Source organism: Rhinolophus hipposideros (genome assembly GCF_964194185.1).
Source record: "Rhinolophus hipposideros genome assembly, chromosome: 7".
Taxonomy (NCBI): Eukaryota; Metazoa; Chordata; class Mammalia; order Chiroptera; family Rhinolophidae; genus Rhinolophus; species Rhinolophus hipposideros.
In genome coordinates, this window is record NC_138053.1 from 83,355,904 (window position 1) to 83,373,249 (window position 17,346).

Consider the following 17,346-nt stretch of genomic DNA (forward strand, 5'->3'; position numbering starts at 1 on the left):
TCCACAATAACCAAAACAACAGATACGTCAAACTACTGTGAAATACCAATAATTGGTCATCAAACAATGTCAGATTATTATGCAACTGTTTGTTTGTAGATGTGAAATTTGAAAGTAAGAGCAATTAAAAGACTGTGATTTCAAATCACACAGATGGCAGACCCAGAACTAGATAAACAGGCACCCCAATGTTTTTTGCTCAGTGTTTTTTCACAATAAAATGCTTGGTGGAATTTTTGTGCCCAATGTGTCATCTGTTGCTCCAGTAGTCACACTAAAGCACACCTCTGACAGTGAGAGCACAGCTAAGAGATATTGTAGTTTCTCAACTTTGACACTGATTTTGCAAATCTTTAGAAGCATTTATTTGTATTTCTTGCTAAACTTTATAAATACCATTAAAAGAAAAGCAAATAAATTTCAATAAAATATAGTATATGATTGTAGTTAAGGGGCCTCCTAGTTTTAAATTCTTTAGATTTCTGGCATTATGTGACACATTGCTCACTCTCCAAAACTATATTTATAGTGTTCTTAATCTATAATAGCAGTCATGCTAAGTACTTATGTTTCTAAAAAATACATCTGTTATCTTATCTGCCTTTGAGAGAACCATTATTTAGTGGAGGCAACAGATTGGTAATCAATTAATAAACAGACGGGTGCTTTCTAACAACTTTAAAAGAGGATAGAGGATGGAGTGATCAAATTTTTCTTTAAGATTGGACACTGCAGTGGCCAGGAATCAGACAATGATTCATAGAGATACCTTATAAACTAATACTTGATGGGCTTGTTTTATTCTCAATTAAATGCATTACATTAGACAGACCCATACAAATTTCTTGGAATGATTATCTGAAAATGGCATATTTCTTGTGTTTTTAATTTCAGTGATATATTTGAAGCACAGGCACTGATGAAAAATATAATAACAAGAGATGTTTGTTGTTGTACTTTATTTAATTTATCTCATTTCAGTTGATTCAGACGGTCAGTGTCATGGACAAAGACGATCCTCCCCGAGGCCACAAATTCTTTTTTGAACCAGTGCCAGAGTTTCCCCTTAACCCAAACTTCACCATTGTAGATAATAAAGGTACAGAACATTTCGAAATCAAAAAATTATAAGACTCTAAGATGCAAAATTAAAAACTTGTCTGATTTTTTTCCCCACCATTTTTTTTTTCCAGATAATACAGCAGGAATCATGACTCGAAAGGATGGGTACAGCCGCAACAAAATGAGTACCTATCTACTGCCAATTTTAATCTTTGACAATGATTATCCAATTCAAAGCAGCACTGGCACACTCACTATCCGTGTATGTGCCTGTGATAATCACGGAAACATGCAGTCCTGCAATGCAGAGGCCTTGGTCCTATCGGCTGGCCTGAGCACAGGAGCACTAGTTGCCATCCTTCTCTGTGTCATCATACTCCTTGGTAAAGCCACACCCCCTAATGCTCATGTAACTGACAGAATTCTCAGCTTACAGCCCAGGGGTCATGCACTACAAAGCACTCTTGGCTATTGCTAAAGACTAAATATTTTGATTTCTTATTAAAATTGTTTTTGGGGGGCAGGGGAAAATGAGTTTTTGTCTGTGGGGATATGTCTAGCTTTCTAGAGACCAAATATGAAGATTTAACAGCTAGTGAGAATTTTTTTTTATAGTATCTAATGCTAACTAACCATGGTCACTGTTCTATGGATATTTAATATTTGATTTAATTCCCATATAAACTCTATAAGGTAAATTTTATTCTTCTACAGGAAGACTAAATAACAAAGTCAACCATTCAGAAAGTATTTTTACTACCATTCAAATCCAGATTATCGGATTTCATAATTCTCCTTTCTAACCATTATTCTCAAAACCAAAGACTACCTTTAAATAATACTACTGACAAATACTGTTATGTATATCAGATGTCTAATTGGCAGATGAATTCGTAACAATATGATAAATGTATTTTTTCATGAAATTTGTTATATGTAGGTGAAATATACCAAGTTAGAAATTTAAGTTATTATTTTTTAACATCACTGTGGCATTGTGAAATAACTAGTTCTGCAATGTTTTCTAAATAAAGTCATGCTTCCAATAGCAAATGTTTTATTTGAGCATCCCCTAACAGGACAATTTAATTCAATTAAACAGTTGTTCCACTGTAAAACATTTCCCCAAAAATTGTTTCCAACAAATATTCAACTAAAATGCTTATGCTTTGGGCAGGAGAACTAGCCAGATTTATATTCCAATGCCCATATGTGCTGGCTCCTTTTCATTGCAAATACTTTCAAGCTGTCTGGATGAAATCCCTTTGGCCAGATATCCTTGCAGGACTTCAGTGGGGGATTGATGAAAGTGAGGGGAAGGCATTATTTCTCAGTTAAAATGATCCAACTATTTAGAAAAACATTTTCTCAGGGTGTGTTAGAACATACCCACCACTACCATCACCATCAGCTGTCTGCATTTCCACCTGCTGCTAGAAAGTTCAACCCTCTGTAAAATATTTTTGTATCCCCCATGGAGGTGAAATTTTGGCTTACTCTTTTAGCTAACTGCAACTTTCAGTTTCTCATATTGCTTATATCTGCTCAGATAGTTTTACTTTCCTGATTTAGAACATGAAAACATGTATATTGCAAACTTGATGTTTTAATTTCTATGTTAATAATGTACACACATATATAAAGACATGAATGCATACATGGGGGAACAAAAGCACACCTCCCAAATAAATTTAGATATCATAACGTCATCAAGATAAATTCATAATATTTTTCTCTATGTGGAAATCCTAAAAGCTGACTTCTTTTATTCTAAAAAGTCTACCACCTTTCTGCCCTGAACAATAAAAAAGACACATATTTCTTATTTTTTACCTTCCCCACTGATAGCCCAAATATGATGTTATTTACTATTATTTCAGTTAAAATTGGTCCTATCTCAAGTGTTCATTACCAAAGTTTCCAACACAGCCTTTCTGTTATTTCCAGTCTTTGTACTGGTGGCTGGACCTAGTTCCTGCATTTCTATAGTGAAGAGAATCTGCTCTTTGTAAGATGATGGTACAGCATGGGCAATATTATTTTAGACGTACGCTGTTAGAGTTTGAAGAAATGGATAGCTCTTAGTTTATACCTATATTGCAAGGCTGTGTAGGGAATAAAAATCTAGGGCATGTTTTTTTTAACTTTTTTGATTCCTGGGTCTCTTTTGGCAATTTAGAATAATACTATAAATTCATAGAAATGAGATATATAAAACAAAAACATACTTATGCAAATTGAACACAAAATTTAAAAAAGCAAAATGTGTTAGATTATTGTCATGTGCACCTTGTTTTAGTGCAAGTCTAATGATCATTTGAGATATGTCATAACTATAATGCAATATAAAATTAGTGATTTCTACTGATTTACTAGATACATACTGTTAGTACCACTATAGTTTATCCTGATATTTATAATAGAAAAAAATACTAAATTTGAGTTACAGATTAGTGAAAATAAAAATGCACATTTTTCTATTCCTTACTTTAGACTCGCTGAATACCATTCATGTACCCCAGATTAATAACTTCAGTCTAGGGAAAAGAAGCAGATAATTTTGACCTGACAGAGGAGAAAACACAACAAATTCTATGGACCATTTGTGACAGTTAGTAAACATTATATTAGCTAATAAACCCTTTAAATTATTTGACTTTATAATTATTCTTCTATTTACAAAAAGTACAATATTTGAAAATTAATTCAATGTTATGTTTAGAAAGAACTTACTCTTTCTGTTGCATACTTCACTAGATTGATGGATTTTGAATCTATGCTATACTTAACTTATGTTCATCCTTTTCTAATAGAGAGTACAGATTGCTTCATTTCTATGGAATAGTTTTGTAAAATTATCTCCAAGATGATTCTGAATATACATCAGCACCCAAAGCCCATTCTGTGGAGGTTAACTGAATTTCCACATATATAAATGCAGGAATATATATATATTCCATACACACACACACACACACACACACACACACACACACACACACATATTTCTTTCTACCAATTAGTAGGAGCTGAGGAAAGTGTGTTGGACAATATAAAAATAACATTGGACGGCTTTTAGTGGAGTTATAGAGGCCTCAAAGCCAAGGTGTACAGTCTCAATGAAAATGAGTTTGCTTTGTGTAATCTCAAAACAAAGATTGAGAAAAGAAATAATAGATTTTTGAGTCAACATTTCCTGTTTTTCAATGATACATGAATCGTATTGATGAAACATTTAACTGCCCCTAAAGTAAGGACTATTTTTTTATTTCTCCCAGGCAATGTGTATATTTGCTTTGCGAAAATTTTCTTTATCTAATCCTTAACTTTCGTCATGTATAAAATCAGGGACTTGGTCCATTTTCAATGGAATATTTATATTTTGGAAATCGTGTTTTTTTTTAAATGTTTTAAATGTACTTTCTTATTGCATAAGAAAGTATTTATTTTGCATGTGTTTATTGCCAAATACATGCACATGTTAAATTCCAGTAATACTGGAAAATAAGAAAATATATCAAATGTAGGGAATTTTAAAGTTAACTTGATAATATAGACATACATAGGTAAATATAGGTAAATAATACAAACAATACAGCAAATCAAGGGAACACAACATTTTAGCTAAAAAGCTTGAATGCAACTGTATATGTCAAGGAAGTTCTCAGTGGCAAGGTAATATCTGAGCTGTCTTGTAAGATGAGTGTAAGTCAAAACTGAGTTTGAGTTAGAATTATATACTGTAGCTCAAGAGTTATATTTTAAATCTTATATCGGCTTTCAAAATCAGGTCAGAAAAACCAAAAAAACAAAACAAAAAAAAAAGGTCAGTAAAGTAATTTAACTATACAGATACCAACCATGTGAAGGGAGGAGTTCAGTAGCACAAACATATTTATATGTATACGTATATACCGGGGGTGCCAAAAAAATGTGTACAAGTAGACAGTTTGATCAACGTTGCACAAGCAGTAGTTCGCCGTAATCAGAAATGTCTGGACGCTGATGGTAACCACTTTGAGCACCTCTTATAATTGCAGATGTCAAACGTGACCTGTATTCATCTTTTGTTGTCATTATATATTATTGCAATTTTAATATAGTTTTGCTTTCTTAAAACATGTATATAGTTTTGGCACCCTCTGTATGTTATTTATTTGTTATATATTATGTATATATGTTTATGCATGTGTATACATACATGTAATATATACTATATATACAATAACATGTATATAACGCACTTGTATGTGTATATGCATATTTATGGGTACTGTTTTCTATATTTCCTTGATTCATTAAGAAAGTATTAAATTGATGCTCGATTTCTCTTGGGATAATAATTTATAATCATAGTAATTTTAGAATTTTAGTAGCGTTAAAGAAACATGTATTTGGGAGGAATGAGGTATCATATCTTACAGTTGGCTAAATGCATTAGCAATAATTTAATAAAGCTTTTTCAATACCAGAGCTCCATAGGAGAGTGAGTCTTGAAATTAAATACAAAGCACTATAACATCTGCTTCTTTATCAGTTCAGAGCATTCAGTCATTAGCTCAAAGAACTGTATTTGTACAGGATAGTTACTCTTTTTATCCAATCTTAGTACCTCTCACACCACACCAACCTCATTCATAGAAGTGTGCTACATTTATAACTGAAATAATGTCACTATTCTCTCTCTCTCTCTCTCTCTCTCTCTCTCTCTCTCTCTCCTCAATAGTTTTAGTTGTGCTGTTTGCTGCATTGAAGAGGCAAAGAGTAAAGGAACCTCTGATTATTTCAAAAGATGATGTCCGGGACAACATCGTGACCTACAATGACGAAGGTGGCGGGGAAGAAGATACGCAAGCTTTTGACATTGGCACACTGAGGAATCCAGAAGCAAGAGAAGACAGTAAACTTAGAAGGGATGTAATGCCCGAAACTATTTTTCAGATAAGGAAGTCTGTGCCTCTGTGGGAAAATATTGATGTACAAGATTTTATCCATCGAAGATTAAAAGAGAACGACTCAGATCCAAGTGCCCCTCCTTATGATTCGCTGGCGACATATGCCTATGAAGGAAATGATTCCATAGCAGGTTCACTCAGTTCTTTGGAGTCTCTCACAGCAGAGGGTAACCAGGATTATGATTACCTCAGTAACTGGGGGCCTCGTTTTAAAAAACTTGCCGATATGTATGGGGGTGATGAGAGTGACCGAGATTAAGAGTATCCTATGACCTGATCGATGTTAGTGGAAGCACTCTCTTTGTACTAGATTGAGTGCCCTGCATTCTCTTCCTCGGAGGACATTTTTTAAAGAAATCAAAATTACCAACAATATATAGGTATTGTCTTAGTAAGGGTTTGCTTAATCAGTAAGTTTCTGTGAATGAATACAAATGACATAGATTTTTAAAAAAGTAATAATAACCAGTTCACCCTCTTTGCCTAACAATCTCTGAAGGAAAGTGTATCACATCAATACTCAATTTAAAAAAAAAAAATACACAAAAGGCTTTTTGTGCCTTTTCTTGGATATAAGAACTTTATAAATGTTTTCTTAACTGACTTACAGTCATCTTTACTATTAAATGAAACATGGTTCAACTGCTTTTAAATTAATATGATATATATGTGTATATATATACATATATATGTATGTGTGTATATATATATATATATATATATATATATATATCCCTAAAGATATAGGAATGACTATTACTGCCGTATTTATTTAGTTGAAGAATGTCTTGGTGTTAATTCATTCATATTTTTATAAATGTATATTTATATTTTTGTATTTTTATGAAATAAACTAGTATTTATAAAAATAAATTTCATTTTATTTAATACCCAGAAGCAGGTCTGATCTCACTTATAACCTTTTTATTTATTTATTTTTTTACATCTTTAAAAGTAAAACATGATTTACTCAGGGAAAAACCAGCTAAGTCACTGCATGCAGTTCAAAATTAGAATGCAGTGGAACAATAAAAGAGCTTTAGTACAAATGGGGATTTTTCTGCTTCAACCACTGTAATATGGACAAGTGTTTATTGAACCATTGGTGTCTACCCATCAATAGCATGTGAGATACATTTGGAATATAAAATATTATTAATATAATTGTGAATAATTAACTTTGTGTTTTTCCACAATTCTTTAATATAGGATCAACCAGTGAATTTTATTTGAGAGTAAATAAAGTATGTGTCAATAGCATGTAGATGACAAAAATCTAAATTACCCTTTTTTCTATCAACAGTATAATTATCAGAGTGAGAAATATTAATTCTGATTATTTTCTTTAGGATCAGACAATTCATCAAATATATTCTGGGTAAGATTTAAATGTATATCTACAAATTGGGGGGGAGGGCAACTGACCATTTAATTGAAGAGATTGAAAGTCTGCATATTTGAGGAAATCTTGGAACAAGTAGCGATGAGTAGACTGGAGATAAGACACCTTAAGGAATCTGAAGTTTTACTAACAACTGGGGTTGTCCAGAGAACAAAACATAGGCACCTTCAGACATGAAAAAGAAGGGAAAAGGAAATGGAGTATTGTGCATAATAATCCTTTGCAAATCTTTGAAAGATCGCCATACAGAAAACTTGTCCTATTTTGGCCTAGAGAATAAAACCTAAACCAAAAGAAGAAAACTTCAAAGGGAGAGATCACGTGTTACCATTTTCTGTGCCATAAATGATCCTTTACTTTCTCTTTTATTACCCATCCTTTAAGAAGCAAATGTCAATTCCCAGGTGATTCCTAGGTGAAATTTGTATAAAATTTTAACATTGACTAGTCTGTTATCAAGCCTATTTAAATAGCAAATATGTTCCAAATCATAAATAGGTACTGTGTTCTATTATGTTACTATGATATACATTTTTTGAAGATTAAAACTAATTTAATAATTTTATCACCAATAGCTAACACCTACTAAAGATTTAATTTAATGCTAAGGAAAAACAAACAAACAAATATACTGTGCATTTAAGAAATATTTGAAATTTTTTCTAATCACTGGAATTTCCTTGAAAACAGAAAGTTTTAGCTTTAGTTAAGAAAATTTTGGATTTTACCTTAGAATATAATTAGTTTCCCCATTACTAGAGCTCTTCCAACATGAATCAGACACATATTTTTGAGAAGGATGATACAGAATGCCTTAAGGTATTCAGAAAAAAAATGAATTAGGTGTTTATCAAAGCCTCTTATACTCCCTTTTTTCTATAATCACTAGAGAGATAAGTGACAATATAGAAACAAATTCTAAGGAGGCCTATAATGACTATGTGTAACAGCTGCTTTAAAAAGAATAAATTATGACAAGTCAGAGATGGGGGAATTGAGAGTTACATCCCTTGCCTGACTGAGTTTACTATGCTTTAAATACTGAGAATACCACAACAAACCAAGCTACCTACAAGAGTAGACCTAAAATCGCTATGATAAAATCATATTGTCCAAACATCAGATACTAGATAGAATAAGGCATTAAATTTTTAAGCTCTATATGAAGAAATGTTAATTTGATTACCATTTTTGCCATTTACATAATGAAGTTAGATTTCAAGTTCTCTCTTTCCTTGACTTGGAAATGACTGATACACTGAATCTTTAAAAGGACAGAGATGAAAGATTTCAAATTTAATAGGTATATGATACTCTGTGTTATAAATCAAAAGGTCTGATTTGATCAATAAAAATATCAGATCTGTATAACACTGATACTTCCTTCCTATAATTTTTCAATAATCTACGGAATTCCCACTGTGGTAAAAACAACAACAACAACAACAACAAAAAACAACAACAACAAAAAAAAACACATTTTGGAGTCAAATCAGATTGTACTATTTTCTTACTTGCAAGTAAATGAATTCTTTAATTTCTCTAGAAAAAGAGACATGATGATATTTATCTTATTGAATTTGAGTTTTATTTCACTAGACACAAATAATACACTTAATAATATTAGTTTCCATCACTTGATTCTCACGGACTATAGAGTTGGTAAAATTTGAGGAAAATTACTTCTTAATGTGTGCTCGCATTCCAAAAACAATAAATTAGCTTTGACTGTTTACATTTAAGACATAAATTAAAACCAATCGAGTAATCATTTTCCTAAATATAATTAAAACTTAAGCACTGTTTTATTTTGATGTTCAATAACTTTTAGAATCATATATGTGTCCATTTACATTTGAATTTGTTTTTCAGTAAAGGGAACCTATTTACATTATCTGAATGTTAACACATAGACTAGGTATTATTACATTTAATCCTGTTCTCAGACATGTGACATACAATCCAATGAGTAAAAATTTTCCATTTTGGCATAAGCACCGCAATTGGCTTGCCAGGATTTTTCATTATTTTGGTTATTCTTTTATTTTACTTAGTCTTTAAATCTAATCCCTTCTCTTCTTTAACTCTATATTTTGAAGTAGTTCAGGCCCTAGACTTTTTTTTTTTCTTTTCCCTATCTAAATTCTGGCCCTTGATGATCTTACCCATTTTCTAAGTTACTATTCATATCTATATAGACATATAGATATAACTATAGATATACATACAAATTCAAAATTTCTAAATTTAGACTTCCCATACTAACCTCTTTCCTACAATCCAAACATATATCAAACTAACAATTCCAAATTTCCACTTGCATGTCTAATTAAGAAAATATGTCCAAATTTAAAACTCTGATTTTTACCCCTAAATCTGTCTTATTCTCAATTTGCTCCATGTCAGTTGATGACCATTTTACCCTTCTACTTTCCTAGGACAAAATCTTTGTAGGCATTCTTCATTCCTCTCATTCCATTATCCTCCACATCCAGTGTTTTATAAGATCCTATTGACTAGTCCTTTAAAATTTTTGAGATATACAATGACTTTTCATCCTGCTCTAAAAGTCTAACTTGGATAATGGCAAGATGTTTCTACAGCTTTCTTTGCCTCTACCATCTATTATGAACACAGAATACAGAGGGGGATGCATTTATTTTGCTTTTTTCATCATTAGGTAAGTGTGAGCATCTCATATTTCTATTTAAAACATCAATTGTTCTTCACAGTGAAAGTCAGTCCTCACAAAGGATCTACCAGATCAAGTTCCCATTATCTCTTTCGTCTTATTCTCCTTCACTTCCTTATTCACTTTCCTTCAGTTATCCTGGGGTCTTCCTTGAACTGATCACTGTCCTTGGAACAATCTCTCACCAGATATTTCTGAAGTCAACTGAGTAACTTTGCTCAAGTCCTGGTTCAGATGTGACTTTCTAGGTGAGGACAATATTAAACAATCTGTTTAAAACTGCAACCACTCAAATCCATTTCTCCTTTCTCAGTTTATTTTAAAATATTTTTCCACCGCAAATATCACCAATGAACATAATTTATCATTTAATTTTTCTGTCTGCCTATTTCTACTAGAATGATTATTGGTTTGCACATTGTCCTATGTGCAAGGAAGGCAAGGATAGACTGAAGAAATAACAGGCCACTCACTCCAGATTGGTAGGTGGCAGATTTAATAAGAAAGGAAAGAAAATTTACATAGGAGTTTTGTCTTGGGTAGCCAAAAGACAAGTTGATAACCATAAGCGCCAACCAGAATTGTAAGTTTAGATGGAGGTCTTAACTTGTTAGCCATATATACTGCCCAGATGGTCTCAACAACTTCTTACTGTTTCAAGACTGCATCCTAGAAACAACACCTAGTGTAAGAATCAACATACATTCCAAGATGGGAGGGGGTAAGGTGTCTCTGATTGCCCTGGCCCAGTTTGCAGGTCAACTGGAGTTCCTATTTTCTTGATGACAACTTTCAACAATAGTTGGTCACTTTGGGCCATGATTTTCATCTATTATAGTCACTAAAATGCCCACATGCCTAGATTAGTGACTCACACCTTGTTGAAAAACAGCAAGTATTTGTAAAATACCGAATGACATGCTCAATATTTACATGTGATACTTATCGTAATTTGGTAAAATATTTAAAACACAACAAATATAAACAAAAAATTATACTCAAATTTATAATAATGTGCATTCCTTCAACACCATATTGATTATAGTGCAATTGTTAAATCCAAGTAATATTTGTTAAATTCTGGTTAATCATAATTAAGTCATGATTTGAAGAGATCTTTTCAAAATTATGGAAAAGCATGAATAATTATTCCACTTTGTTTTTTAAAAGCCTCACACTGAACAAAAATAGCATTCAATGATCTTTGCTTCTAAAACAATATAGTAATGGGCTTTTACTAGATTTCAGCCCATCAATTCCAAATGTCAGAATCAAAACACAAAGAAAGAATGTAATAACGGCCTTCTCTGATGAAGTTTTCATGATCTTTTAATCTAATCACGAGACTGCTCTTAACCCACTGTTTTTTTTTTGTTTTGTTTTTTTTTATACTTGAGTAGTTGAGTGTGAGTGAAAGCAAGCTGAAGAACCTTAAAAAAAAAAAAAGAAAAAAAAAAGATTTTCTTAAATAGGTTTAATTGCATTTCAAATTTCAGTAATAACATGTAACTATTTCTAAGAATATTAGTTCATGATAGTTTATATGAAATAGAAACACCAGCTCTTTAAATCTATTTGGTCAAAAGAGCCATGGACAGACACTGGGTCTCATCTGACTTGTAATCTTTGCTTTTGTTTGACAGAATATCGTAAGCTAATATGGTGTTACAAACTGGGACAAAAATCAACATGTTATTGCAGGCATTTAAAAGTCAAGATATTTTACCTATAAATCATTCCTTCTGGAATTTCTTGTAGAATATATTAGTGAAATTAAGCCTTTTTAACATTATTATATTTATATGTCAGTTAATTTCATAAATTGCTAGTTCCTGTCTGTGACAGCTTTTAGATGTTTTTTTTTTTTTATTTTCTTGTTTCTAAACACATAATTACATGATTTTGATAGCAATCATTTTTTAATAATATATGTTATCATATTATAAATACTAATCAAAATATGTTGTTTTGTTGTCACTGTAATGAAATTCAATGTAATCAAAATTCCCTGCTAGTATTTGCTTGGTTTTCTATGTGCCCTTATTACTAATTCAGTTCAAAATTCTTTGTCAATCGTCTAAATATTTTTTCTTGAGACTCAAAAGCACAAAAAGCAGAGAGCCAATTTCATCTCTTGAATAAATGTTCCCTTCCGTCACTGAACCGCTCCAGTGAGGGACTAATTGTTCTCTCGGCCAGGCGCATCCTGGCCATCTCCTTCCTTCCACAACCTGGGCATTTTCTGGATCTGTCCTTCAGAGGTGGAGTCCTGAGTCCCATAGCTCAAGTCAAGCACTTTTAGCTTGCTTTCTTTGTTTCTCCTGCCCATTATATTCCAGATAATTTGGTCTATATTTCTCTCACAGGCACTATTTCTTATTTATATCTAATATGATAGTTCCATTATATAGTAAACAAAAAATTTCTTGGTAATCAGTAATTCATTCTCATTCTCTCTCTCTCTCTCTCTCTCTCTCTCTCTCTCTCTCTCTCTCTCTCTCTCTCTCTCTCTCTCTCTCTCTCTCTCTCTCTCCCCTGTCTTGTTTTCCTCTAGATGTATTTGGTACCCTGAAGTTTCATTAGTATTTTTGAAGTGTTTCTATTCTTTAGTCACCAGAAATTTATTTTATGGACACTTAACTGCTTCATTCATTTATACGATCTGCTTTCTCCTCTTAGGCATTAGACATTTGAGTTTGTGACTCCTATTGTAAAACATTAATCAGAAGTCAAAAAATTTATGAATGCTATTATTTTAAACCTTATTTGATGTTTAATTATTATGAATTTAATATAAATTTATTACTGGTACTAATAAATAATAACTATATATATGAATCATTAGGAAATATATTTTCAAGTGGTCATATTCTTCAGATGAATATAAGCATTCAAATCTGTTTTTGTCTATTTGTTGTCATTATGGCTACTCAGTATTACTTTTAGTGTATAGTATCTTACAAAATTTATTTAATACCTTTCATATACTTGGGAATTCGGTATGCTCATGTTAATTTAATAATCACTACAATATGATCTAGAACAGTATTTATGACAGCAATTGAAACTGAATCAAGTGTACATTGATTATATATTTATTTGAATTAAAACATATAACTTTCAGAATATGTAACATTTATAACCACTTTCTAATACTAACTTTTTATGGACATTTTAGTTATGTGATATGTTAATTTCATTTTTTTTCATAGGAAACAGTGGTACCTTGTTGTATTAAGCACAGGGGTAGTATACTGAGAAAAGTATGAGTTTAAGAAAACGTATTGTTTTAAATTATAATTTACCTTATTCAGGATGCTATCTCAACAGAGACTTCATTGAAAGGATCTGATATAAGTTAAAGGTTAATTGATTTATTAATTTTGTAAATCCTTATTAAATACTAGCTATTATAGTTGAGTTTAGGTGAAAGATAAAACAAATCATATAATGCAGATCCCATTTCTTTTAAGATTTTAGAATTCAATTCAGTTAAAAAAAACATAAAACAAACAACTAAAAGATAAAGTGGGATGTGATTAGGGCTTGAAAATGATATAAAGGTTAAAAAAAGGTAAGATGATATTTTTGACTTCACATGTATTTTACAATTATGTCTTTTAAAAATAGATGCATGAGAATTACTATATCAGTTAAAAATCAGTCAGAGGCATATTTGAATAAAATATAATAAGAAACTGTTCCTACTTAATTAAACTCAATTTCAATATTAAATTTTAAGGTCACAGTATAATCAGGATACTGACACCATTTTTTAATATTTGACTACTGATAGTTTTAAAGTGGAGTACTTCATTACCATTCTTTAATGGCGTGAATGTAAGGATGGGCTAGATGGAGAAATGGGGACTTTCATCATTGAAATGCATACTATTAAATAACAACATACATAATAATCTATGCTTTATAGAAAATAATCCAATGAATCAATATTGTACCTTATATGACGTGTGACAATTAAGTTCTCCAACTTTTTGCAATGGTGTTATTAAACTTTTTGATATCAGAGGGATTATTCATTATGAATTTGTACCAACTGGACAAACAGTTAACCAAGTTTACTATTTGGAAGTCCTGAAAAGGCTACATGAAAAAGTCAGACGATCTCAACTTTTTTCCAACAATTCATGGCCCTTGTATCATGACAATGCACCAATTCACATAGTGCACTGTTAAAACTCTGTAAGGGAGTTTTTGGCCTGAAAACAAGTAACTATATTGGAACACTCTCCCTATTCACCTAACCTGGCCCCCAGCAACTTCTTTCTTTACTGAAGATTAAAAAATTATACATATTGAAAGGAAGACATTTTGATGGCATTCAGAACATCAAGGGTAATACAACGACAGCTCTGATGACCATTCCAGAAAGTGTTCCAAAATTGCTTTGAAGGGTGGACTAGATGCTGATGTAGGTGCATAGCTTCCCAAGGGGAGTACTTGGAAGGTGACTGTAGTGATATTCAGCAATGAGGTATGTAGCATTTTTTCTAGGATGCGTTTGCGAACTAAATAGTCAGACCTTGTATAAGTATGGCAAAATTTTAGGAAAATGTCCAAAAAAAAATAATGACTAACTGTAAAAATTAAAATGAAACAATGATGAACAAGATTTCTGTTGTTATTTCTCTTTTGAAAGGAAAAATCAATCTGGGATTGGGGATATTCCCACAGAATTTTGCATATTAATACCTTGTCTTTGAAAATAAGTCAGGTGTAGTATGTGTAGGTTGAGATATGTCTACTTTTCCTTAAAAGCTAAAACATATTTGAGTGTACTTAGAATGTCCTATGAAAAATAACAAGAATGGTAAATTTGTATTCACGCTTTGAAGGAAGGTTAGCAGTGGGAAGCTTGCCCGGTTGTCTTGCACAGGCCTAGGGCACAGGAAGCTCTATGTAGCAAGAGGGATTTGAGGTCGAAGTGAGACTTTGCATCCGTCATTTGGATGCTTTGAAACCTCTGAAAGGCAAATTTTGAATTACTGTGTGGAGTAAGCAAATGAGGATGGGTCTTAGGAGGAATTAAATCCAGTTCCAAGAAGGACTGCTGAACATCGTGCTGGTCATTAGCGACATTCATTCTAAAACGGCCAACCTGGAACTTGGGAACATCTTAGTAACGTGAAGGAACAGAGAAATGGGCAATGGTGACACTAATCCCATTACTCTTTTCTCTGGCCAATGAATAAAATGTATTTTTTTTTTAATTCTTTGCCATGTGTATTCAATTATATCAAATTAGAGTGCCATGTGTATTCATTTAAATCAAACTAGAGGGGGTGGGTATCCAGGGAGCACATTTTCATGACCTTTTTCTCTGCCCCATGCAAACTCTTTCCCCAGCACGATTTTAAATTTTCAGAAGACAAATATTTTCTCTAGTGCTGAGACAACTTTTCAGTGATTGAAAACTCACACATTGCCAAAGGTAAAACTAGAAAAATATTGTGCTAAACACAACTTCATATATTGATTCCAAGTCATTGATTGCATCTACATAATAACATATAACTTGAAAATGTAGGGGATTCTTCATATATGTTATCTGAGTGTGTTTGTACACAAAGATTTTATTTTTTATAGTAAAAAAACCATATATGGAATTACAACTTTCCCAATAATTGGGAAATAACTATTTGTTATGCTCACAATAGTCTAAATATTCTCCTTGGTTTCCTAGTGAATGGTACCTTCTTATATTGACAGTGTCATGCTAATAAACTGCCTTACTTATAAAAATGGTAGTTAATATATTCACACTTGTTTCGGTTTCAGAAGTGTTGATGTATTTGTTTAATGATAAAAGGCATCTTATCAAGAAATAATCATGTAACATGATCAAGTGACTACTTGGGTATTATTTATTGAATTATGTTAACTTAATGAACTTATGGAAATTTCGATCTAGTGCCACTAAATAAGAGAATAGACATGCTCTGAATAGGAAGGTTGATTACACTGATCTAAGCATTGGTTAATAAAATAGTGGAGAAGTTATTTACATTGCATGGTCTGTAAAATTAATTCCTTAACCTTCCAGCTATAATGAAAGATTGTATTCCGCATTTTTCATTAATCTACTGTCATACTTATTATCATGAAATTATATTAAATATTCCCAACCTTATTCATTAAAACTTTAACGCAATAACCATCAGTTTAGCTCACTGAATAACAAATAATTTAGAAACAATGTTAAAAGATATTTAAATGCAAATCCATGTTAAATGAATAGTGATCTGAATTCCCAAAAAAAATTTATTTAAAAATCTACTCTAATTCAGTTGAAACTAATAGAACTAAAGTGCTTGCTTTTAGTTCATATATGACAAATTAATTAATTGCCACGATTTGTTGTTATTTTCAGCAGCTTAACAAACATATATTCTATTTATTCTTTAAATATTATACTATATTCATTTTCCTTTTAATAATACATATCCATGCAACCAAGAACAGAAGTTTATAAATGAAATAATACTTCATAAGAAAAACACACGTGTACTGAAAAATTTGGGGCATCTATTTCTGATAAATTTCTGCATATGTGGCAAAAATACTTTTGAGAATTGGGATCAAAGATGGGAATTTAAGATTAAGAGGAAATATTGTTCATCTCTGAGAGCAAAACTCTTTTTAAAGATTTCTATAAAGGGTCTAAGAGGAAAAGTAGTAAATGTAAGTGAACAAAAAGAAAAGCCTCAAGCTAAAATATGTGTTACAAATCTCAAAGGGTAGTTATATTTTCAATATTTTGTAAAAACAGAATTCTATTTTGGGGAAAAGAGAAGAAAGTTCATCCTTCCTTATTTTTCTTCAATTTATGAGGAAAGGATATTACCTCATTAAAATTTAATTTAAAACTAAATCCCAAGAGAATAAAATCAACCACAGAAATGAGTTGTTCTAATCCACTAAGAATCCAGATGATGATGATTTAAGAAATAATATGCCCATGTAAAAGTTCTCATGCGCGCTTATAATTCATCACCTTTTTAAACAAATGTAATTTATGAATACAAAGTCTAACAATATATAGTCATAGGAGAAAATAAAAAAAGTGGCCCAGGAAACAGTAAACAAGAAGAAAGAACACACACCCTTCCGTAGTTTATCTTATATAAATTATACTTTTTTACCATTTATACTTTTGGACTTCTCAAGCGTCCATCTGCATTGGTTTATTCAGTAATATACATAGCTAAAAGAGA

At 31.6% G+C, this 17,346-nt stretch overlaps 1 protein-coding gene across 3 annotated transcripts in view; it reads left to right on the top strand.

The window, feature by feature from the left end:
* CDH9 (cadherin 9) overlaps window positions 1-6,796 on the top strand; it is a 111,920-nt gene extending 105,124 nt beyond the window's left edge. For 2 of the 3 annotated variants that reach the window (XM_081054603.1, XM_081054604.1), the window contains exons 10-12: window positions 982-1,099; window positions 1,194-1,445; window positions 5,789-6,795. In XM_081054603.1, coding sequence (XP_080910729.1) covers window positions 982-1,099; window positions 1,194-1,445; window positions 5,789-6,276 — 858 coding nt within the window. In that variant the 3' untranslated portion in view covers window positions 6,277-6,795. Of the gene's footprint in view, window positions 1-981; window positions 1,100-1,193; window positions 1,446-5,788 lie in introns of all 3 variants that reach the window. The other variant, XM_081054605.1, reaches the window with a different exon arrangement.
* Window positions 6,797-17,346: the final 10,550 nt, after the last annotated feature.